Source organism: Sus scrofa, chromosome 15 (genome assembly GCF_000003025.6).
Source record: "Sus scrofa isolate TJ Tabasco breed Duroc chromosome 15, Sscrofa11.1, whole genome shotgun sequence".
Classification (NCBI taxonomy): Eukaryota; Metazoa; Chordata; class Mammalia; order Artiodactyla; family Suidae; genus Sus; species Sus scrofa.
In genome coordinates, this window is record NC_010457.5 from 44,749,174 (window position 1) to 44,772,876 (window position 23,703).

The following is a 23,703-nucleotide window of genomic DNA, read 5'->3' on the forward strand; positions in this document are numbered from 1 at the left end:
CTCTGATATTTCTAATTTCTTATGAGAATTTAGATATCAGGATTAAATCCTGGCTCTCCTGAAAGTTGATAGTAAAGAGCTTCTAGCGTTTTTATTAGTGTAAAAACAACCCCCCAAGCGTTCTTGGGGGGTTGTTGGTAGCAATTTAGACTTTTCCTTTTTAATACTTTCACCTGCCCACATCCTCCCTCTAAAGTAAACTCACTCTATTAAACCTGGGTGCCAACACCAGTCACATTCGATTGTGATTATGCACTTTCCCAATCCAACATCACCATGGGTACTGATGTGACTTGTGGGCTTCCGTTTCCTAATCTCTAACATTAATGTGAACGAAATAATCTCTTGGGTCCTGCCCAGATGTAAAATGGCATAATTGTAGAAGTCTTCTAAGTGGGAAGTTTTCCTGCCACATCTAAAATGAGATTGCATTATAGGTATTGCAAGCTTCCGTAATTTCTACTACATAAAGTGAGTAGTTCTTATTAACATAGACTTCATTTTAACAAAATTTTAGAAATAAGAAACATTAAATATAAAGATGCGTTACTTATGGGGTGAAAAATTCCCAGGCTGTCTTGGGAAGGATAACCTGTTTAAGATGATCTTACACACTTTTTTTAGGGGGGTGGGAACATCCTTGTTTATTTGAGGCACCAAAGCAGCAGGAGGGCTTCAGTGGGGGGTGGAGGGCAAGGGCTGCAGCGGGATCCGAAGGTGGGTGCCACGTCCTGGTCAGCAGCCTAGACCTGGGATGGTGAACCCTGGCCTCCCAGAAGGCTGCCCTCCAAGCAAAATGAGCTACTTAGAGATGCTGGGGGGAAGGGGCTGTGTTGACACTTGGGGTTCTGGGGGCTGCTGATACTGGACTCCCGACACTTACTTCTACACCTTCCCTCACATACGGCTGTACGCTTACGCACGCCTGGCAGGACACATGGGCCACACGCCTGTCCACACAGCCCATCTTCCATACCTGGGGGCACACAGGAGCAGGAACTCAGTTCTGACTGTGGGACCCTCAGTATCTGTTCCCAAGTACCCCCCAATGAAGGCCTGACACAAAAGTCAGGGTGGCTGGCAGGTGCAGGGGGCGGGTTGCCTGTGGGGTGCCAGGGCTGAGGGGGTGGGATCAGCAGGGTCAGCCTCAAGATCCCTTGAGGGGCTGGGCTTTCCTTTCTTCCTGAGCTTTGGGAGTCTGGGCAGGGCACAGTAGCCCAGGGTCAGGGCCAAACCGCAGCAGAGCTGACAGTAGGCTGAGCAGGAGCCCAAGGCCCAGCACAGTGGCACTGGCCAGCAGCCCGCCATGGGTCACACTGATGTTACACAGGAAGCTCTGGCAGCAGTGGGTGCCTACAGACGCCACACTGAGATTGACGCTCGGGCCAGGACCAATCGGGGAGCAAGCAGCCCTTGTTCAGGGTGTAGCCAAAGTCGACCACGTTCCTGATGCTGTCAGATGCAGAGATGACCATGCAGTAGTTGTCTGATCAGAGCAGATGGTGGGCTTCAGGCAGTAAAACTTGCTGTTCTTATTCATGCAACAGAAGCACACCAGGGAGTGGGCTCGCTCCATACCCAGGAGGGCAGCCAGCAGTGCTAGCAGGAAGACCTTCATTCTGGAGGGGATAGGTGTCCGTCTGGGGTCTGACGAAGACAAAGTCAGCCCTGCTTGCCGCTGGACCCAGGTCCCTCGCCTGTCGCCTGTCGGCGCTGCCCAGCCCATGCCTGTGCCCATGCCCAGGTCTGCAAGGTGGCGGCCTGATCATACATACTTTCAAAGCCCTGTGTGTATATGCAAAAATTATATTCTACACTATTTTTTTTCAACAACTTAAAGTGATAAGGACCTACTAAGATAAAGTATTTTTTTTTTCTATTGAGATCAGTTCTTTCAATTTAATTTTACCTAGTGGGGAAGTTTCACCCTCTTAAATGCTAAGCCTCATGGGGTACTTGGTCTTTCCTGAACAGAGCCTTGCTAAGCTGCAGGAGCGGTTTCATTTGGACCAGAGCACTGGCACATCTGAGCCAGACTTGAGATCCAGTCCTGTGAACTCCCATTTATCTCTCTCTAGACAGACCCTGGACGCCGGGTCACAGACAAGCATTTCCGGAGATGTAAGTTACCCACGTGGAAGGGTTGGCCCAGCACTGTCCTCGATAGACCCTAATTACACTATGGGTGGAACAGAGCTAGAAAGGTGGTGTGAATTCCAGCTGTGTGCATTCAGTATTTCACACTCATAAGATTGGTTTTAAAAAGCATAGCCTTATCTTTTCTGCCTCGGTGCCAGGCATATCAGGATTTGTCCATATGAATAGCTTTGTTCAAACTTTGTCATACTGTATTTATTTAGAGACTCTATTGAAAGGCTAGAGACACATGAGACTTTAAGTTTTTCCTATTAAGTTTAGAGTCTTAGAAATTAAGGTCCTTCCAAATAAACAGTAAGGCTAATGAGAAAGGTAAATATATGCCTTTAAAAACTAACCAGTAAACTTGTTTTTATAAATCTGAAGTTGATTATATTAAAATGATTGATTTATGGTTTATATACCTGGCATTTGAAAGTATTTAATGTTGGGAGTTGCTATAGTGGCTCAGCAGAAGCAAACCTGACTAGTATCCATGAGGACTCAGGTTTGATCCCCAGCCTCGTTTAGTGAGTTAAGGATCTGGCGTTGCTGTGAGCTACAGTGTAGGTCACAGACACAACTCAGATCCGGTTTGCTGTGGCTGTGGTGTCGGCTGGCAGCTGCAGCTCTGATTTGACCCCTAGCCTGGGAACTTCCATATGCCACAGGTGAGGCCCTAAAAAAGAAAAGAAAATATTTAATGTTATTAAATATTTAAATATTATTAACAATTTGTGTTCTACCTTTGAGGATGCCATTAGCAGATATTTACTTTTCAATAAGTTTCCAGTTATTTTCTGTATTCTCTATGCTGCTTTGAATTTGGTGCTATGAACAGGTAGAGACCAACAGTAGAGGCTTACCTGTTTGAATAATTAATTTTTGAAGTTATTTAGTTTATGTTTTGTGCATTTGAAAGCTAAATGATGGAAATGATGGCTCATAGAGGCAAGGAAATTAGTTCCAGTTCATAAATTTTATTGACCTGTATGCCCTTCACAAACTCTTAGATTCCAGAAACATTTACCTGATATTTTTTTCTCTTGAATTTAATGTGTAGAGAAAATGATGTTAAAGTCTTTGAAAAACAGACAAGCTTGAATTAAAAAGAAATGTTTTGTCCCTACTGGGACTCCCAATAAGTGCCTTTTTAAACTGGTGTTCCCAATTTCAGAACCATCTTCTTTAGCTTTTCAATTAGTTGTACTTCCCAGAAACAAAAGCAGTTTATTTCATTCATTAGCAGAGTTAATTGACTTTTTCCCTTTTGTTTTTTACTAGATCGGAGTGAGAAGCAGATCAAATTTAGCTGAAAAGGTCAGGCTGAGCCTCCAGTACGAGGAAGCCAAAAGAAGGTAACAGCAGGGGAGCTGCTGAGTGGTCAGTGGTCAGCGGACTCAACCAAGGTTTCCTTCCCCAGAATTGATCTTTGCGCCTGTAGTGACACCTCGTGGGCGCTCCCTACACCTTCTTACCAAGGTCACCTTGCAGTTTTTAGATTCTAAGGTTGGGGGGTTCCCTCCATACTTGCTCTCTTGTCTCACCGCTCCCCCCTTCCCCCCACAAAGCTGAGAACAAGGAGAATTAATGAGAAGGGTGGAATGAAATTGTCCCCTTCTTTCTGGAAGGAAGAAGCTTTGAGCTTGTGTGGTATTTACAACTAAAAGTAAGCAGGTTGAAACGGGATACTGTGGCTTGTAGCAGTTGAGAAGTTTTAGGGAAACAGCATCCAGCATCTTCCTTTGCCCCAAAGACCCCCTGCTGGTGACCTGGAGGATGCTGAGGTGTCTGCTGCCGTGCGGCTCACTTCATATCCTCGCTTCCTCACCCCTGCCTGCCATCCCATTTTCTTACCTTGTGACTCTGCTGGTGAAGGCCCGGGAGACGTTTTTGTCTTTCCCTTGGTGACGGATTCCAGGCTCCGGGCTTGTTCTGAGGGAGAGGGTCATGCTGATACATTTCATTTCATTATTTTCCTTGTAAAAGTTTTTACATGCTGCTGCTTTATTGTTTAGGAAGCTGGGGCGGGGGGCAGACCTACACTATGGGAGCAGGAACGGCTAGGCTGAGAACATGCTGGTCCACCATGCTTTCCCACCGCGAGGAGCCCGCCCAGCAGATGGATGTCGAAGTACATCCATTATTGTTGGTGATGATGATAATTGGAAAGTAACTGGCCAGACTTCCTGAGGTTGTCTGGCTTTAACAAAGTACTTACTTAACCTGCCTAAGTAGAATATTTGCCTCTGTGTAGCCTCTGTTACTACTATTACTTGGTTCTTGGAGTTACTGAAAGAACCCCTTGCTTCGTTCCACAAATTATTAACCATAAGAGCTTAAGCAAGTTGCTTAGTCTCTCTGAGCAACATTTTACTCCGCCAATGTTGATGCCTATAAATTTCCCCGAGTACATTACAAATTCCTTGAGGTTAGGGAAGTCTGCATACTTTACTGTCTGCTTCTCAGGTCCCACGCTCGTGCTTTGCCCTTAACAAGGGCTGAGGTTGGCTTTATGCTTTTGTGGTCTGGTGATGGGGAAGCCTGTTTAGGGTTCTCTGGCCATGAGCACGCCAGCCCCTTAGCAGCCAGAACTCCTCGGCTCTGATAGAAACAAAGCCAGGACTGGTATCTGGTTTTCCAAAGAGAAGGGCCACAACTCAGAACTAATCTCAGGGAGCCAGGCCTAACGTCCTTGGGTCTTTGGGCTTTGACTCAACTGCCATTGAGCCCACTTGAGCTTCTGCATCACTTTGGCCACTAATATTTCCTTCCATCTGGAGCTGACGCACCATATCCCAGAAACCTTCTTGCCCAGATTTGGTGCATTCTTTCCAAATAAAATTCAAGACCTACCCAGTACCTGACCCCACAAGTAACAGATGCCATTCTTTCCTTCTTTACATCCTTGCTCCTAGTTCACTTGGTTAATTCAGTCACATCAAAACTTAAGATGTTAGTTCTTTACAATAGAAAGAGCTTTGCTGTTCTATTAGCATTCAGGGTTTTATTTTAAAGTTACCAGTGATTCTGACGAGAAGCTATGTCTCAAGGGTTTACGCATATGTTGAAAATGCTTTTTCTTCCTCAATTCTGAGTAAGTAGAGAGGCAAGTTCTGTTTCTCTGAGACCTGTTTTCTCCTCCAGCTTTTGTTTTATGTGCTTAATGAAGCTAATAATATCATGCTTATTTAGCATTTTGATGATTAATTTTCTGGTACGTTAAGACAGTTGTTTATGGTTTTGTGGTTAAAGCTGAAGACTAGCTGATGTTATATCTATCATAAGTGCAGGCGATGGGTGGAAATCAGAAGCACATTATGTATGCAGCGCCAGGTTACGATGACAATTTTATTTTTAACTCAAGAAAGAAACTTAGGGCACAGGAGTGTGGAACTTCTTCTATGTCCTGATCATGTTTTTCGATCACCTTTTCCTTCTCTTCCACAACTTCTGCCATCAAAAAGATGGGAAAAGACCCCTTTTTCTGTTTTTCATTTTCTGGTGGGTGCTGTAACAATACCCAGAATAATCATCCAACATTTTTTAATAGGAATATGGGTTCTTTATGCCAACATCAGTTGTGTCTATGGTTTGCCCTGATCGTGTGCTTATGGTCAGAACAGCCAAGCGCCATTTCCCTTGTGAACAACCCTGGTTATCCTCCCAGTGCACAGAGCGAGTTATTTGATTCAGGTGCTCACAGCGTTCTTACTGAGTCAAGAGTTAGCTTGACCACTGAATAGGAAGCTCTGGACATAGTGAAATCTGGACTCAGCAAAATTATGAAACCAGTAAAGTCTCCCTTTGCTGCGATTGCTTCCTTCTGTCCCCTCCCGTCCACATCACCTCAGCACCTGCTGTCCCTCTAGTGGAGCCACTTCAGCCACCTGTGCTGGCCGGGGTCCCCAGGTGCTGCTATATATATGTTCAGAGGAAAACCAGGTCGCCACCACATCCACAGGGCCAGCTCAGTGAGCGCCGGGTATATGGTGTAGACTCCATCCAGGCCCTGAGCAGGAAGAGAGTTCAGGTGCACAGCTTAAGAACATGGGTGGAAGAAGCCACACTCCCGTTTCCTTGGCAACCCTGGAGCCTTGGTGAATGGACTGGGTTTAGGTCCTTTTCTCCCCACTTCCTTCCCTAACTGAGTCCCTGGTTGCTGCCCAGCCTAGCCTGGGGACATCCTCTTTGTCCAGAGGAATGAGATCTAGAACAAAGGCATTTCAGGCATCATTTACCACAGTTTGTTTTTTAAATGAAGCCCCCGGGTGTTCCTGCTGCCACCCCACGCAGGCCTCAGCCCTCTGCTTTTTAAGCTTCTGTACTTTGACCTTCACCCTTTCTCCAGGTGGGGAGGTCTGCTTCTCAGATTTTAAAGATGGGAATAGTGAGGCAGATGACAACTAAGTGTAGCATCAGCTGGGATCAGCTCCGTCACCTCACACAGCAGCCGCTCACAGCCATCCCCAGGGGCAGCCTCGAATTTGGCCTGTCCTGTGTTCCCCTTTCTCAGGACTTCTAAGTATGTGCACACCTTTTTTTTTTTTTTTTTTTTTTAATTGAAGTATAGCTAGTTTACAGTGTTGTTAATTTTTGCTGTACAGCACAGTGACTCAGTTATATTTCTTTTTCGTATTTTTTCCATTATGGTTTATCACAGGATAATGAATATAATTTCCTTGTGCACACCTGTTTTATTTCATTTCATCTTATTTTAGTATGGCCAATTTGAAGATTGAACTGTCGAAACTGGACAGTGAGGCCTGGCCCGGGGCGCTGGACATTGAGAAGGAGAAGCTGATGCTAATCAATGAAAAAGAAGAACTTCTGAAGGAGCTTCAGTTCATCACTCCACAGAGGCGCACGCAAGATGAGTTGGAGAGCCTGGATGCCGAGAGGCAGCGGCTGGAGGAGGAGCTGCTGTCAGTGCGGGGGGCGCCCAGCAGGGCCCTGGCCGAGAGGTGTGTCCTCCTCCCGGGCTGGGGGGTGTGGGCAGTGGGGCCTCCATGCATCTCCCTGCTCCTTGGCAACCCCAAACGCCTCCGCCCTGAGCAGGCAGGGAACCAGTACGAAAGGGCTTGCCTTGTGGAGAGCAGTAGGGTACACCCTCCTTAGGCCCCGGAGTTCTTCCATGTGGGTTGGGAATGTGAAGGCGCCTGAGACAGATGTCCAATAACTAAGGAATGTTGACAGAAACCCAGGAATGCAGTCCATCACTGGCCGCGTCCGATAACAGTGGCTGTAAACCACGGCACTCTGATAAGAGAGATTATCTGGACTGTTACAGCGGGCCGACGCTTCCCCTTCTGGGTTTTATTACTCACAAGAATGCAAAAGTTTATTGCTTTTCATTTCATAAGGAAAAGACAACTTGCTCCCTTTGATATCTTAACAGGTCACAAAATGTTCACTTGGATTTTGTTTATCAATTGAAACCCTCCTCTGAAGCAGGTGAAAACATAAAGGAAAACACTTTGAGTGTTTGTTCTGATCTTTCTGTGGGAGGTGTAAATTGATCATTTAATCTAAAAAGTCCACTTCTGAAAGCAGGTCAGCTGGGCTGTTAAGCAGGGGAACCCTGTGTGTCAGTTTGACCTGAAGTCATTTTCACCGGAGCCCTGTGTGCCGGCCTTGCTGACTGAGGGTCAGACACCTGTTTACCTGTTTCAGCCATAGACCGAGGAGCCCTTTAGAACCACTGCTCGACCATCCTTTAAGCCAACAATGACAGGAAAGAAATTCACATTCACATAATCTCAGGTGACCTGGAAGTAAATTTAACATACCCAGCCATAATCCAGTCGCTTTTATTTTTTTTTAACTTCTTGGCTTCTTGCCTTCTAATACCTCGTCCTCTGTAAATGTTTAAGGTTGTGTGTCAACATAATATCAAAACATTTGAAAAGGGTGGTGCTGGAAGGGACAGTGGAGGATAAACCTCTGATATCCTGGCCAAGCGTTACTGCGTGCGCTTGCTTCACCATGTGGGGAGCGTTGGCTTTTGTGAGCTAAGGGCTGACGGAGGTAACGCACAGCTGCAGCATCTCAGCTTTAGGGAGCGGGAAAAAGTGTTGGGGGAACCCTCTACAGATGACATTCTTTCACCATCTTAAATAATCCCAGTCGCTCACCTGCCCACTTCTCTCCCTCTCCTGCTTTGACACCTCTGTCCAGTGGTGCTGACTGCAGGCTCAGCCCAAAGACAGGTGTGAGCAAGGCTGGCCAGGTAAGGATGCATGTGACAAAGACCAAAAGGAACAAAAAGTAAGGGTGAGAAGCCAGAATTCAGTTGTTTTCCTGAATTACCGTGATGGTATGAGAGTCTGTGTGTTTTGAATTCGAGGATAAAAGTTAGATAATCATCGGTAAATTTGATGAACTAGATAGCTTTGTGTGGCTCATCTATAAAACACCAGTGATCTTTTATGTGTTATGTCACATTTATTAAATGTCATATAGGAGTTTAAGAACATTGGTTGGTGGAATTCTCATTGTGGCTCAGCAGTAACTAACCCGAAAAGTGTCCATGAGGATGCAGGTTCGATCCCTGGCCTCACTCAGTGAGTTAAGGATCTGATGTGGCCGTGAGCTGTGGTGTAGGTCGCAGATGCAGCTCGGATCTGGCGTTGCTGTGGCTGTGGTATAGGCTGGCAGCTGCAGCTCCAATTTGACCCCTAGCCTAGGAACTTACATATAAGCAGGTGTGGCCACAAAAGAAATGTCATATAATCATACCTATCTAACATATAAACATCTGACATTTCAGCTGTTCTGCTATGCAGTATGTAAATCCAGAAAGGGCTACAAATGGACTTTAGATTTGTTATGGGAGAGAGAAAATTGGCATTTGTTTGTTTGAATCAGCTTTTACAGGCATGATGTCTTATTTGTCTTTTTTTTAGGGCTAGAGCTTCACGAATGACTACTGAAGTAACATTAAAAATAGGATTTAAGTGCCTAGACTTTGGTTTTTATACTCTTGCTTGCATACGCATAATAATTATCAAAATTCCAGCAGCAGCAGTAGGCTTGACCTCCTGGAAGAGGAGCTATAAAGCCCTTACATGAAATGATTATCTACCTAATGAGATCCAGCCACACGGTTTGTGTCACACAGGGAGTAAGCGACTCAGATAGCCTTCTGACCTATGACCCCTGCATGGCCATCTCCCATGAGTGGATTGGTTGTTAGCAGGAAGAGAAGTGTATGTGTTTTATATTTGTGATATATTGATTTTCTGAGTCATCTGAAAGAGTCAAATCATTTAGCATTACAAAATGAATACCAGCTTCCTCTCTGGAAAGCTCATCTGATGAGTAATATTGGGGAACTCACACCTTCTTGCTTGAGCAACTTAAACAGTTTTCTCCCTTGGATGCAAGCGGCTCGGTGTTCCCTGTCCAAGAGAGCGGAGCCCCCTGGGAAGGGCACACTGACTCCTTTATTTCCCAGTAGACACAACATAGAGTGGCTTGGGTTTGGTTGTTGTTAGTGTTTACTTTGCTGTACTCGTACCCTTTCTTATCCCTCACCGCCTTCATCGATTCTGCCCACTGCATGTGTATGTTCCTGCTTTGCTGGTAGTTGCTGTTGAACTGAAAGAGGGTGCTCGCCACCTGCCCTGACCCTGAAAGCCAGGGAAGTCCTCTGCAGTCAGTGTGTCTCAGAGTTCCAGCAGGAGGTCACAGGAGACACTTCTGGATAATAGGATTCACTGTGTCAAACTTAAGTTTCATCACAGACAAAGGGTGCCGCACCAACACCAGACCCTTCCATCTCTTCTTGGCCTCTACAAGGACTGTCAGAGGAGCACTTGTCGCATCCCTCACATTGTCCTGTTTTCCATTTACATTGTGGGGGTTCTCATTATTTCAGGGGTGGCCTCAGGCAAGATTCTGAGTCATTACTGAATTTTGGTGAAGGAGCTAAACTCACACAAATTTTCAGCCATTGTGTATGATCCCAGAGTCCCCCAGCTGTGTGCCCGCCAGCCCTGTCCTTCTGTGGCTGACTCTCCAGACAGCGGTGACGGAGCTCGCCACCTAGTGGTCGCAAGGTGCAGCGGGAAGAGAGATGCTCTGTACAGGATCATTGGCAAAGAGAAATGGCTCTCAAATGAAAAAAGACTTTTCACACATCTTTCATATTCTGGACAGGGGCTGGAAGGGCTCGGAGAGACAGGGGCACACCCTCCTGAAGGAGCTGATGTCTGAGCAGTTTCTTGTAGCCCCTGGTCCAGACAAAGTGGGGGAGGTCATTTCCCAGGAAGGATTTCAGGAACCAGCTCCCAGTAGGAGAGGCTCTGATTCCATCAGAGACAAGAGGTGGGGCGCTTGACTGAGGACAGTACCAGCCGCCCCCTGGCAGGGTTTCTGACACTCGCCAGGGCCTTGGTCAAGCTTCACCTAATAGCGAACTTATCAGGACTCCTGCCAGGAGGAGGTTGGGGAAGGGCAGTGGGCTTGCAGGCAGCAGGCAGAGTGAGCTGGTGCCTCACTGGGGACCACAAACCAGGCCTCAGTATTTCAGGGGAACCGGAAAAGGTTGGAAGTGCAGCACCTGAGCCATCGCTGGAGGAGGGCACCATGGAACCATCATTTGTGACTGAGATGAGAAAGCTTTGGATTTAAATCTCAGCGTGAAACACACTGTGTTGTACAGAAATGCCTTCATTTGTTGGTGTGATATTTAGTTTCAAAACTTACTTCAAAAGTCCTGCTCCTGCGTCCGGAGACATGGATTTTAGTAGATTTGGGGGCTTTCTTCAGACCTTTATGTACCTTCTAACTCAGTGAATCCACTATGAATTAATATTCTTCCATGTTGAGTTTTTGTTTACGTATAAGAGACTCTGAAAAGTAGAGACTGTACTCCTTTTCACAATACATCTTTGAAAGCTGTGAATTAAGAACTTATCACCCTTTGAAGTACTAAACAAAAAGACAAGAATTACTTTTTGTATTCTAACATATAATGAAATTGCGTGGGTGACACATCAAAGGATAGGTATCTATAAATAAAAGATGGGCATGTTTACTCCCTGCCTAAAACATACATAACATTTCAAAGATGTTGAAAATTAGGGAAATTTTATTTTTTGCCAAAGAAAAGTAGCTCATTTTTGTAACAGCACCTTGCAGGGCGTGCTGAGGCTTCAAACCAGGGAGATTTGTTCTGATGTCTGCAGACTCCTTTCACACACGCTGCTCTCCGTGATTCCTTGATCAGTCTTAGCAGGTAGACACTATAGGATCATAATCACCATTTTATAGATGAGGACGCTGAGACCCTCAATTAAGTGACTTGCCTAAGGACACAGGAGTAAGCAGCCAGCCAGCCCAAAGACCATGCTGATTGTCTGGGTCCTATTCTGCTGCCCACTGACCATGCTGAGGGAGTTCATTTCAATGATGTCTAAAGACCTTGCCGTAGCTGATCTGCTCGTATATTTCAAAATGGCGTGTTCAAGTACACAATCCCATAATACTGGGTTTTTGTTTGTTTTTCTTTTTAGGGCTGCACCTGTGGTATATGGAAGTTCCCAGGCTAGGGGCTGGCTCGGAGCTGCAGCTGCCAGCCGAAGTCATAAGCCGTGGCAATGCCAGATCCAAGCCACATCTGTGACTTGCAGATCCTTAACCCACTGATCGAAGCCAGAGATTAAACCTTCATCCTCATGGATATTAATTGGGTTCCTAATTTGCTGAGCCACAACAGGAACTCCTTGGATTTTTTTTTAAATCCTCACGAAGGCTTGTTTCATCCCCATCCCACCCCCAATGAGTGAACGTGCAATGCCTGGGAACCTGTTAAATTTGCTATTGCTGCCTTCCCACTGCAGCTGCAGCCCCAATGCAGCTTTGTCTAAATTTCCCTTTCTGGCCTTATCAATTTTTATTGATTAAGGAAGGCCAAGAATCCAAATCGGTAACATTCACCGTAATTTGATGAGTTTTAGAAGGAGTAGGGAGGGTGGCACTACACTGGTGCAGCTGTGAGTGTCCCCTTCAGAGCCAGAGGGAAAGAGGGAGGCTGTGTATGTGTGGGAAGCCGAAGTGGTCACAGCTGAAGCGGCAGGGCTGAGGGCCAAGCCTCCATCCCAAACAAAGCAGAGCTGGGTTCCCATCCTTACTCCACAGCTTACCTGCTGGGCCTTCCCACCCTCGGTTTCCTTATCTATAAAATGCAGTCAGTGGGAGTTCCTATGGTGGTGTGCAGCGGAAACGAACCCAACTAGTATCCACGAGGATTCAGGTTTGATCCCTGGCCTTGCTCAGTGGGTTAAGGATCCAGCATTGCCATGAGCTGTGGTGTAGGTCGCAGACACGGCTCAGATCTGGCATGGCTGTGGCTGTGGTGTAGGCTGGCTGGAGCTCGGATTCGACCTCTAGCCTGGGAACTTCCATATGCTTCATGTGTGGCCCTAAAAAAAGCACACACACAAAAAAAGTAAATAAATAAAATGCAGTTAATAATGATTTTACCCCACAGGGTTGTGGAGGTGGTTAAACAGGATAATCTACTTAGAGGGCCTGAAACAGTTCATGGCGTTGGCTGTCCCCCCCGCCCCCGCCCCCCACTTTTAAACTCTGCTGTGACTATGGGAATGTTCCCAAACTTGGGCAACATTTTTTTGAAGACCCCACTTGACTGTGGATGAAATCTCCTGATGATCCAGTGCAGGTGACGAGCTGTGCTGTCGATGGGAAAAGAAATCACTTGGATGTCTTCTTGCTTAAACAGTTCAGCCCAAATTGGCTCACAATGACAACATGGACTAATTTGTTTCTTCAACGCCAAAATTGTCATCAAAATAAGACTGAAATTTTTATCACTAAATATGATTTTGGAACAGTCCTTACCACATTCATTACTTAGATAGTCTTTTCTAATTTTCTGAATTGCTGTCAAATGTTTTAGTAATGGAACCTGAAGCCTGCGGAAGGATTCCATAAAAATAAGGATTTCTGATTTGGTTTTTTCTTGTTCTTTTCCTCCCCACTATCTTCCCTGAACTTGTGAGGTTTGTTTTGTTTACTTTGTTTTTTTTTTTTTGCTTTTTAAGGCCACACCTGAGGCACATGGAGGTTCCCAGGCTGAGGGTCCAGTCAGAGCTACAGCTGCTGGTCTATGCCACAGTCACAGCCACGTAGGATCCGAGCAACATCTGTGACCTACACCACAGCTCATAGCAGTGCTGGATGCTTAACCCACTGAGCAAGGCCAGGGATCGAACCCACAGCCTCAGGGTTCCTATTCAGATTAGATTCTGCTGCACCACTTCGGGAACTCCTGTTTACCCATTTTTAAGAAAGTTTTAGAATACCAGAAATTTAGAAATTCTCAGTAACACTGGCCACACTTGGTTCAGTGCTCTGCTTCACTCAGTGGCTGTGACAACTCTGCCCACTTTCCTTCTGGTGGGTTGTTCTGTTTTCTCTGTGTCAAGTTTATTCGAATTTCACAAAGCAGAAATAATAAAAATCTTTTTTTTCCCTTCAGTTTTCATACTTGATCATAGTCACATGAAAATAAGTTCATTCTTTTTTTTTTTTTTTTTTTTTTTTTTGGTCTAGATTGAAATTGGAAGAGAGAAGAAAAGAACTGCTACAGAAACTTGAAGAAACTACTAAGTTAACTACATATTTGCATTCACAACTTAAAAAGTAAGCCTGTTTGGTCTCCTTGAGGGGAAAATCTTTCTTGACTACATTCAGATATGTTTTAGTTCTTTGTACATTCTTTTTCTCTTTACTTTCAATGACTTAAAAGTAAGAAAATATTGGAGTTCCTGTTGTGGCTCAGCAGTAACCAACCAGACTAACATCCATGAGGACATGGGTTCTTATCCCTGGCCTCGATCAGTGGGTTAAGGATCTGGTGTTGCCATGAGCTGTGGTGTAGGTTGCAGATGTGGCTTGGATCCTGCATTGCTGTGGCTGTGGTGTAGGCCGGCAGCTGCAACTCCAATTCGACCCCTAGCCTGGAAACTTCCATATGCCGCGGATGCAGCCCTCAAAAGCAAAAAAAAAAAAAAAAAGTAAGAGAATATCTATACTAGTACAATTAAAATTTGGATGATCAAATTTAAAGTAGTAGAGATTTGGTTTTTGTTCTGTTTTTTGTTTTGTTTGCTTTTTTTTCCCCATGAACCCCAGGGTCCTATTTGGAATATGTTTGAAATGTATTGGGAAGAAGATGTATTTTGACTATCAGGACATACTTAGGAAAATGACACATTTCTCCACATTACCCATTCTTTTAAAAAGGAGGGGGTGGGGGGGATTTGCCCTAGAGTAACCCCATATTCACCCCTAAAATAGACACAAAAAGAGGAGGAAGGAGAGTGAGCCGTGGGGCCTTTGTCTTTAGAAGCCTGCCTTTTCCTCTCTCACAACAGAAAGTTTTATTCTTTAAGTAAAGTCACTGTATTAACCCTTTGTACTGTTGATACCCCCCCTTCTGTATTTTTTTAACTGCATAGTTGCTTCTGGATGTTTATGCAGATAGGTTTATCAATAGGTGTTTGATGCCTTTTTTAAAGTTTTTCTAACTTGTGCACAAGGGGCTGATTCTTAGTAAGAGTAGGGCTGCTGCTTAAAGAGTATGTAGGGAGCCAGGTTGGAAACGTTCACGAGGAAACACGGAACGTGCGATGTGAAAGCAAGTTCCTTTCCCCGGTCTTTGACTGTCCTTTGGTATCACTGGGTTGCCTCCCTCTCAGGTCCAAAGGAGCCGGCGGGGCTTTGCCGCATCGTCCCCGTTCTAACACGTGTGCTTTCCTCCCTCAGCCTCTCGGCCAGTACCCTGTCCATGTCTTCCGGGAGCAGCCTGGGCTCCCTGGCCTCCAGCCGAGGGTCTCTGAACACGTCCAGCAGAGGGTCGCTCAACTCCCTCAGTTCCAGCGAGCTCTACTACACGGGTCAGGGTGACCAGCTAGACGTGGATTATCAGTACAAACTGGACTTCCTCCTGCAGGAGAAAGGTGGTTACATCCCCTCCGGACCTATCACCACCATCCACGAACACGAAGTGGTCAAGTCCCCCAGCCAGCCCGGCCAGAGCGGGCCCTGCGGGGCCGTGGCCGCAGCCACAGGCCACGCTCCCCCGCTGAGCGAGGCCCCCAAGTCCGTGGCGTCCCTGTCCTCCAGGTCCTCCCTGTCGTCCTTGTCCCCTCCCGGCTCGCCCCTGGTCTTGGAAGGCACGTTCCCCATGTCTTCCCACGACGTCCCTCTACATCAGTTCGCCGCAGACTTTGAGGACTGTGAATTGAGCAGCCGTTTCGCAGATCTGGGCCTGGGAGAGAATCAGCTTTTGCTGGACTCCGACTCGGGGGGAGTGCCCCAGTCTCTCTCAGAGGAGAAGAGCCTCCCCGAATGTGCTCGGGAGCCACTGTTTGAAGGGCCTGCAGGTAAATGGAGACCCTGCTTTCAGTTCCCTCTCAGCCACGGTAAGGAGAAGGATTGGAGGTTATTTCTCCCATGGAAACAAGTGGTACCTGTCCCCCTTCTCCTGCTGCTGCTCCTTTTTTCATTTTGGCTTCATTTGGGAGTTCTTATTGCTATAAACCTACACATTTCTTCAGCAAATACGAATCGCCTTCCCCATTTAATAGATTTAATCACTAAGTATCCATTCTGTTGTCTAGTAGCCCACTTTGTAGGGCAGTTGCCTGGGAGCATATACACCTCAGGCTTCCAAATAGGTTTTGGTTCTGAAATACCGAGGCAACAGGACTTTCTTTTCAAAGTTGGCCTAAAACAGATTAAAACCAAGGCAATTAGCGTACCAGCTAATTAGTACCAAGGTTCAATGTTTGGATTGCTATGGGAATTCTATATAAATACAATTTTTGTTTCATGCCAGACTTTCCCTTTCTGCCCAAAGTTAATTTGGAGAAAGCCAGTCCCCATGCATGGTGTCACCCTGCCATCTTCTGGCCACAGTACTAGTTGCAGCCCAAGAAAGTGCAGTGGATTGAGTTCTTACTGCCACATTTGTACTCAGAGACAGAAACAGAGGGAGAATTTAATATTTTTTGAATTACTCACTTCTGGGAGGCAGAAGCTTTTAGCATGTTAGATGTAGTTGTAAAGAGAATGGGATGGCACTCTGGTTGGCAGATGGTCAAAGCTGTGGTCCGAGGAGCCCACCCCACACGAAAAGTGGAATAAACTCCAGCTCTGGTCCCTGGAGCCTGGCTCAGATCCATACGTGCTCCTGAGTCAACAACAGTCAAGGACAGGCCTCTTGAGAAGTATTTTCTTGCTGTTTCAAGAAGCATATTTATTTTGTATTTTTGACCCTAGGAGTTGGCCAATTCAGACTTTAAAGAGGTGGAGAGACGCAGCTCATTTGTGTGGTTTCAAATACTGAACTAAACTACTGCCTGCCAGTGGCCTGGGGCAGAGGCAGAGCACAGGAAACACCTTTGTGGTTTGTGTGCCACTCTCCTGGCAGGTGCCAAAGCTACAAGTGATGTCTTATTGAAATAATGAACCACAGAGAAAATGAGCACAGGAGCGGTGTTTATACAACGGCTCCAGCAAAGCAGGAACCTTCAGTGAGGCCTCATGCCTGCCTCCAAAAAGGCATGTGGTGTGTGGCACAGTCCTGCCACCCCTGGAGCCAGCCCCTCCTGTGCTAGAGTCTCGGTGGCCTTATTGACTGGCCGTGTTCCAGTGAGCACATTACCTAGTCTCTCAAGCTTGTTGTTCTTCATCTGCAAAGCGGGAGCTAGAGGGGGGTCCTGGGAGGGTTAATACTCCTAAACTGCTTCTGAAGCATCCAGCCCAGCCTGGCAGTTGGCACTCAGTTCACAGTAATTAATATTAACCATATGACACTAAGCAATGCAAACTCTGCTAAACCCACTTCCTGTTGCAAACGCTGGAATTTACAAAGGGAGGACAGAGCAAGAGAGGGAAGAAGTGGAGTGGGTTTGGGGCCATTCTTTTGTGCTTGAAGGCTTTCAGAGTTCTTGAGCATTTCCAAGCTGGTTTTGCTGTTCAGTCTGCTTGGAGGGGCCAGTAAATGAAGCTGGATGCTGGGGAAGTGAATGGGATCTGGGAGAACATAGCCCACGGTCAGCCTACCCAGCAGTCCTGAGGCACTGGCATCCCTGGCCTTCCTGCATCGTCTGCCTGGCCACTGGCTTGCCCCTCACCCTTAGTCTGCTCCTGTGTCTGTCCAGAGGGTCCATGCCTGGAGAACAGTATTTCAGGGCCTCCACGAAACAGCTCTTAATTTTTTTTTAATGCATATTGTATTAGAAAAGCACTGTTAAAAAGTTACACTAAGGGAAGAGGTTTGTGTGCAAATAATAGCGTTTCACGTATAAAGACAACTGAGAGCATATATTTAACCTTGAAGACTAATTCCTTCCAGATCAGGTCACCGGCACTGGGTCTCTTGGGGGATGTCTAACCTTGGCATGGGGGCGGGTAGCTCATGTGGTGAAACCCAGTCACTCCTCTGTTCTCTAGACTCTTGTGCAGGTAAAGTCGAATTCCTTTTCTATACCTTTGACCCCCTGGCACCAGCTCCTGCTGGATGGCAGAAATCAAGTTGGAATAACTCCGAAGTCCTTCCACAGTCAGTCTCTGTCATTGTCAAAGTCAATTTCAGACTGCTGTGGTTATTCCTGGGGGTAATCAATAAATCATGTCATCACCTTCACCCCTCACAAAGGGGGGTGGGCGGAGAGAAGGCACTTCATCATCAAGGAAAAAGCATTCCCACTGCCAGAAATAAAAGGGAAAATGCAGCAATCAATCCTGTAATCTGAAGCCTTAAAACTTAAACATCTTAACAAGATGTAAAGTCACGACTCAGAAGGGGGGCGAAATGCATACCAATACGGATCCCGCTCACTCGGCCGCCTGAGGATGAAAGAACGCCCCGGGCTCCAGCTTATTACCCGGGAACACAGCTTTAAAGGAAGGCTCCCTGCTCTCCGCAGGATGCCGGGCTAGGAATAGAGTCGGAGATAAAAGTGAAGTGGTAGTTGGTGCTAAAGATTCAGTAGCACAGAGTTTTTTAATGGTATTAGCCTGTGAGGAATGCTGTAAGTCAAAGACATTTTCTCTTTAACTTCTATTAGAGCAGCAGCTCAGGAGACGGAGACCATGGCGTGTGGAGAGGAGCAAAAGAGGTGGAAACCTTCCTTGCTGTTGAGCAGCTCCAGGCTCTCTATTGTAGAATTGTCTCCGTTGCTTGTGGGAGGCAGATAGTGTCCTAGCTCCGAGTGTGGTATCCACAGTGAGCACCAAAAAGAGAGAGTCCAGGGGCCCACAAGAATTCCTGCATTTATCCTTTCCCTTAAAATAGTCCAGGACAGGAGTTCCCACTGTGGCTCAGCAGTAACAAACCTGACCAGTATCCATGAGGATGCAAGTTTGATCCCTGGCCTTGCCCAGTGGATTAAGGATCCAGTGTTGCAGTGAGTTGTGGTGTAGGTTGCAGACACGACTCAGATCTGGCGTTGTTGTGGCTGTGGTATAGGTGGGCATCTGTAGCTCAGATTCAACCCATAGACTAAGAACTTGCATATGCCACAGGTGTGGCCCTAAAAAGGGGAAAAAAAAAAAAATTCCGGGACAGAGAGAAACAGTACCCTTCCTCAAACAATGACCAAAATAATTAGCATCCTAAGAATCGTGTAAGTCTTAGTGCCTGGAATCATCCAAATGTATCCGTTTGAATAGGAACATCCTTGATTCTCAGGTGGAAATTTTATTTGGGGTTTCTCAGAGCCAAACACTGTATGTGTATTATATTTACCTTTCCTAAGACAGAATCCTGCTCAGTGCTATCACTCTCGCCTCCCTAGACATGGAAAAATCATTACCCAAAAGAAGAGGAATCCACCTGCTTGGGGAGAAAACCACCTGCGTGTCAGCCGCCGTGTCGGATGAGTCTGTGGCTGGAGACAGCGGGGTCTACGAGGCTTTCGTGAAACAGTAAGGATTCAGTAGGCGGGCCTCCGCCTCACAGCCGGCATGTGGGTTCCGGCCCTGAGCGCACTGATGCCAGTCCACTCTCTGCGGTAGGAAGGGTTTTAGGCAGTGGTGTGCCTAGAAATTTCACCTGTGCCAGAAACACCCATCAGCAGGGAGATGAGGAACAGGCGAGTGTGCCCAAAGCTGGGCCTAGAGATATAACCTCGATTTTATTTTACTTTATTTCACCTTACCTTACTTTATTTTATTTTATTGTCTTTTTAGGGCCACACCTGCAGCATATGGAGATTCTCAGGCTAGGGGTCCAACTGGAGCTGCAGCTGCCAGCCTACACCACGGCCACAGCCACACTGGATCCGAGCTGCATCTGTGACCTACACCACAGCTCATAGCAGCACTGTATCCTTAACCCACTGAGCAAGACCAGGGATCAAACCCACATCCTCATGGATACTAGTTGGGTTCTTAACCCTGAGCCACACTGGGGACTCCATAACCTCGATTTTAATGAGAATGTTGGAGTGGTTGCCAGTGGCTGCTTGGCCCACGAAGCTTCTCTTGTGCGCAGATTGCAGAAGGCCTGGCACAGGGCTGGGGTGTGGTACAGCCCAGGGAGGCTCAGCAAAGGCACGCACTGGGGGGGGTCCTCCTTATCAAGGCCCAGATGCAGACTCCTTTTGACAGGAGAACCAAGATTTAAAAGAATGAGCTTTTGCTGGAATGAGGCCCACCCGGTAGTAGAGGGTGCTGTTAATTCGGGTTTTCGTTCGAAATCAGTAAGTGGAGAACAGTGACCATAGCTGTCCAGTCGCAGGGTACCAAACCTGTGCCTGCTGTTTCCCTGCCCCCAGGCCCAGCGAAGTCGAAGACGTTCCGTTCGGTGAAGAGGATGTGGCCATCGTGGAGACGGCCCAGGTGCAGATTGGACTCAGGTGAGGCTGTGGACTGTGCACAGGGAGAGGCATGCCTAGACCCCGAGCTCTTCCTCATCTCATCAGCTTCTCTCTTGACAGATACGATGCAAAAAGTTCAAGTTTCTTGGTGATTATAGCACAACTCCGCAATCTTCATGTCTTCCTGATACCTCACACTTCCAAAGTGTAAGTAAAATCAGTGAAGAACAAATCAAAGAGCTTACAGTTGTGCAGTTGTGCGTATGAGCATTTTACATTGTAATCTCGCAGTTCATCCAGTGAAGATGTGGGAAAGACCTCGCAGGGCTGATGATGTCTTAATCAGCTCTAGGCAGATGAAGACGAAAGGAGGAGGAGAGAAAAGCATACTGGGTTTTGATCCGTGTTCAGCTGATTCATTGTTAAGAATAGGAACCAAGATTCTTTATCTCCCTTTTCAACAAGAAATTCCGTATTATGCTGTGTTGGGGACCTCAGGTTTTTTTTGAAATATAGTTAAAATTTTTGTTGTTGCCTAATTGGGACTATTCTAAGTGCTGAGGAACTTTCTGATCTTTTTCATGAAAATGTAGAGATTAAAGTGTATCAGTACAACACTGCCAAACATCATTGGCACCTGTAAGAGTATCATGTTTTTATCATCAAGCATTCACTCCTGTGAATAATAATTTCTTAAACTTATTTCATCAAACCATGAATCCCAACGAAGTGACACATACTTCTGCTGTCTCTTGCTTAGAGACTTTGTTTCCTGACAGATGTCTCTAGCGATCTTTGCCACCGTCCCCAGTCTAAGTCAGAGTTCAGTGCCACTCTCTTAAGTGCTGGAAAGAATCCGGATCTCGACTTAGCATGTCTGACTTAGTTTCCAGAACCTATAAGTCTACCTACACTTAATAATACATGTTGACTACGCTCATACAGGGGCTCAGAACTCAGAAAGAGCTCCATTTTCTTTTTTTTTTTTTTTTGTCTTTTTAGGGCCCCACTGGTGGCATATGGAAAATTCCAAGGCTAGGGGTCAAATTGGAACCAGAGCTGCCGACCTACACCACAGCTCACAGCAACGCCAGGTCCTTAACCCACTGAGCAAGGCCAAGGATCGAACCTGCATCCTCATGGATGCTAATCAGATTTGTTTCCACTGAACCACAATGGAACTCCCAGAAAAAACTGCTGAGGGGTGACCCCGAGACGCCACACCCAGCCAGATGAATGTTTTCCTTAATGATAGATTGTCATCCTCAGTGAGAAGGACACTTAATAGAGTAAATGTTAGAGTTCTGGATGTTTTCCCAACAGGTTTACTTTTAAGTTCACACCCTAATTTCTAAGAATTATCAGAGAGAAGAAACTATCTAATAAAGGAAGAGCTGGATGGAGAGTGTTTTGTAAAAGAAAGCAGAATAGAGCTCCTCCAGGTCAATGTATTGACACTCATCAAAGCAAGAGGGGATAGGGTTCCAGAAGGACCTCCTGGAATCAAGGTGTGGGGGGATCCACACAGCAGGACCAGCAAGGAAGGAGGGCCCCTCAGGGCGCTGGCTGGATCACCCGAGAGCCTGTCTTCCAGGACAGAGACTGGGAATGGCTGTGCATCATATTCAGGGAGGGCTGGCTGATAATGTCATTTGTGACTTTTTCCTACTAATAAGTACACTGCCATCTGGGAGGGTGAGTCTTGGTAGTGTATCAGAGGAAAGACATCCACCAGGGATGGAATATGTAGAGTGAGAGTTGACCACAGGGCCAGGTGAAAGCTCCAGAGCTCCCCAAGAACACAGACTTGGGTTAGACTCCTGCTGGAGGGACAGGCCTGCCCACACCTCCACCTCCGCCACTGCAACCCCAGTACCCTTGCTCACCTGGTCACAGGAAGTCACGGGGCGCCCTCCGGAGGTGATGGTAGGACCTGCAGCAGGACTAGGTCCTGAGCACCACCTCTCTGCTCCCAAGCTGCTGTGCAGTCACTGTTCTAACTGGCCTGAACCTTCCCAGAATGTATGGCAACACGTTCTGAACCCATCATGAAAGCCTTGGCCTAAATAACGACACTGAGAAGATGACAGCTAGCATGAAATAGCCTCAGAATAGTTCTTTTTTCTCCTGATGTCAAAACTTTCTTTTTGATTATTAATTATGACAAGCAGAGTTGATTCCTCAGATGGTTGGCGACAGCCACAGTGTCTCTGTAGTGGCTCCTGACCCCGCGCCCCAGCAAAAGAGAGGAAAAGCACCCCTCCCTTCCTTCCCCTGGGCCTTTGGTTCCTAAACATGTGAAACCTCGCTTTTTTCACTTGGAACTATTTTAGGACTGTGTACGTGGTTAGACCACTGGGACAAAGGAAACTGAGTCTGGAGAAATAGAACATTCCTCCCCCCCGCCCACCTCTCTGAAATATTTCCCTTCCCTAAAGGCAGAGGAAGATTTCTTCTGCTGAATCTCCAGACTTAACAACTATGTCCCAAGGTCCACTAGGTTTTTAATGCTGAGTCTCCATAATCAGTGCTGATACAAAATATAGAAATAGTATGACCTGCCTCGGTTCTTCATGTGAATTTCATTTTTTTAATTGGAGAAGGGTGCCCTCAGCATGTGAATTAGAAAGTCTGGAAATGGGACAGGGGAGGATTTAATGCGTGTTCTCTTTCTGAGATTTAAAAAAAAAAAATACTTCATGCTGTTTCTAAGAATTGTGAGTCCTCATGCAGTGTGTGCTCAGAAAACTCACTTTAAAGTAGTATTAGAAGTTACTGTTTTTCTCTGACTCTTCCTCTGAATTTGACAAAGCATAAACCACTTCGTCATACCTGAGACTTCTGAGACGCTAGGCAGTGATTTTTGAACTGTTAAATGCTGTGTTTTAAATTTTCCTAACAATGTGCTACGTTGAGTTTCTTTTTCTCTAGTTGGAGAATGTATTCCATTCTCAGGAGTGACCATCAGCAGCTCTTGCTGAATACGCAGGATGCGTGTTCTTGGGGACAAAGTCACCGTGTCTACTTGGTGTGTTCCCACCCTCCCAGGTCAGACAGAGCTTCCTAAAGAATTGGCAGCTCACGGGCAAGCAGGCTGTTCAATCCTCCTGCCCCACAGTCTCTGTTCCTCTCCCTTCCCCTCCGTGTGCCTCAGCTGCAGCCCCATGTGGGTGGCAGTGTGGCTTGCATGATCCAGGGCACCGTCGGCGCCATCGGGTTAGCCGCAAAGGCTCTGTGCCAAAGCTCAGGGTTGATGGTGGCAGCAGAGCTCTGGGTTGATAGTGACCTTCATGCTCCCTGTGCTTGTCTCCTGTGCAGGTCATTTGAGCTGTGACTCTAATATTATTGAAGTACCAGTGAAACCCATTTCATCCTTGTTCTTGGCAGATATTTTAGGGTTGCTCTACTTCCCTCCTCAACTGATGTCAGCTGTCTATTTCGAACGAAAGTCCATCCAGCCATGGAGTCCATGTTGTTCAATGACCCATTCAGAGTGGCCATCTCCCAGACAGCCCTGCAGCAGAAGACTCTGAGAGTGGACCTGTGCTCTGTCAGTAGACACCGAAGGGAGGAGTGCCTGGTAGGAATTTCCTCAGTGCCATTATCAGATGACACTCACAGTCTGATATTCAGAGAATAATTTTCTAGTTGCTGTTTTGCCAGCCTGATGGGCCTACAGACCTGCCTGGTGCCCCAGACATGTCCAATG

General features: G+C 46.5%; 2 protein-coding genes across 2 annotated transcripts in view; one reads left to right on the forward strand and one right to left on the reverse strand.

Annotated features, from left to right (window-relative positions):
* Nucleotides 1–23,703, forward strand: part of WWC2 (WW and C2 domain containing 2) — a 186,987-nt gene that overhangs the window by 133,443 nt on the left and 29,841 nt on the right. Inside the window, 9 exon segments of the mRNA XM_003359464.5 lie at nucleotides 1,975–2,121; nucleotides 3,421–3,494; nucleotides 6,858–7,100; nucleotides 13,717–13,806; nucleotides 14,932–15,551; nucleotides 18,972–19,101; nucleotides 19,953–20,033; nucleotides 20,115–20,201; nucleotides 23,382–23,574. Of these exon segments, the coding sequence (XP_003359512.3) occupies nucleotides 1,975–2,121; nucleotides 3,421–3,494; nucleotides 6,858–7,100; nucleotides 13,717–13,806; nucleotides 14,932–15,551; nucleotides 18,972–19,101; nucleotides 19,953–20,033; nucleotides 20,115–20,201; nucleotides 23,382–23,574 (1,665 nt within the window).
* LOC102168101 (lymphocyte antigen 6 family member E) lies at nucleotides 1,124–1,959 on the reverse strand. Its single transcript, XM_013984013.2, is given in 3 exon segments — nucleotides 1,124–1,408; nucleotides 1,410–1,489; nucleotides 1,492–1,959. Coding segments are annotated over 3 exon segments (588 nt in total). The 5' UTR covers nucleotides 1,739–1,959; the 3' UTR covers nucleotides 1,124–1,147.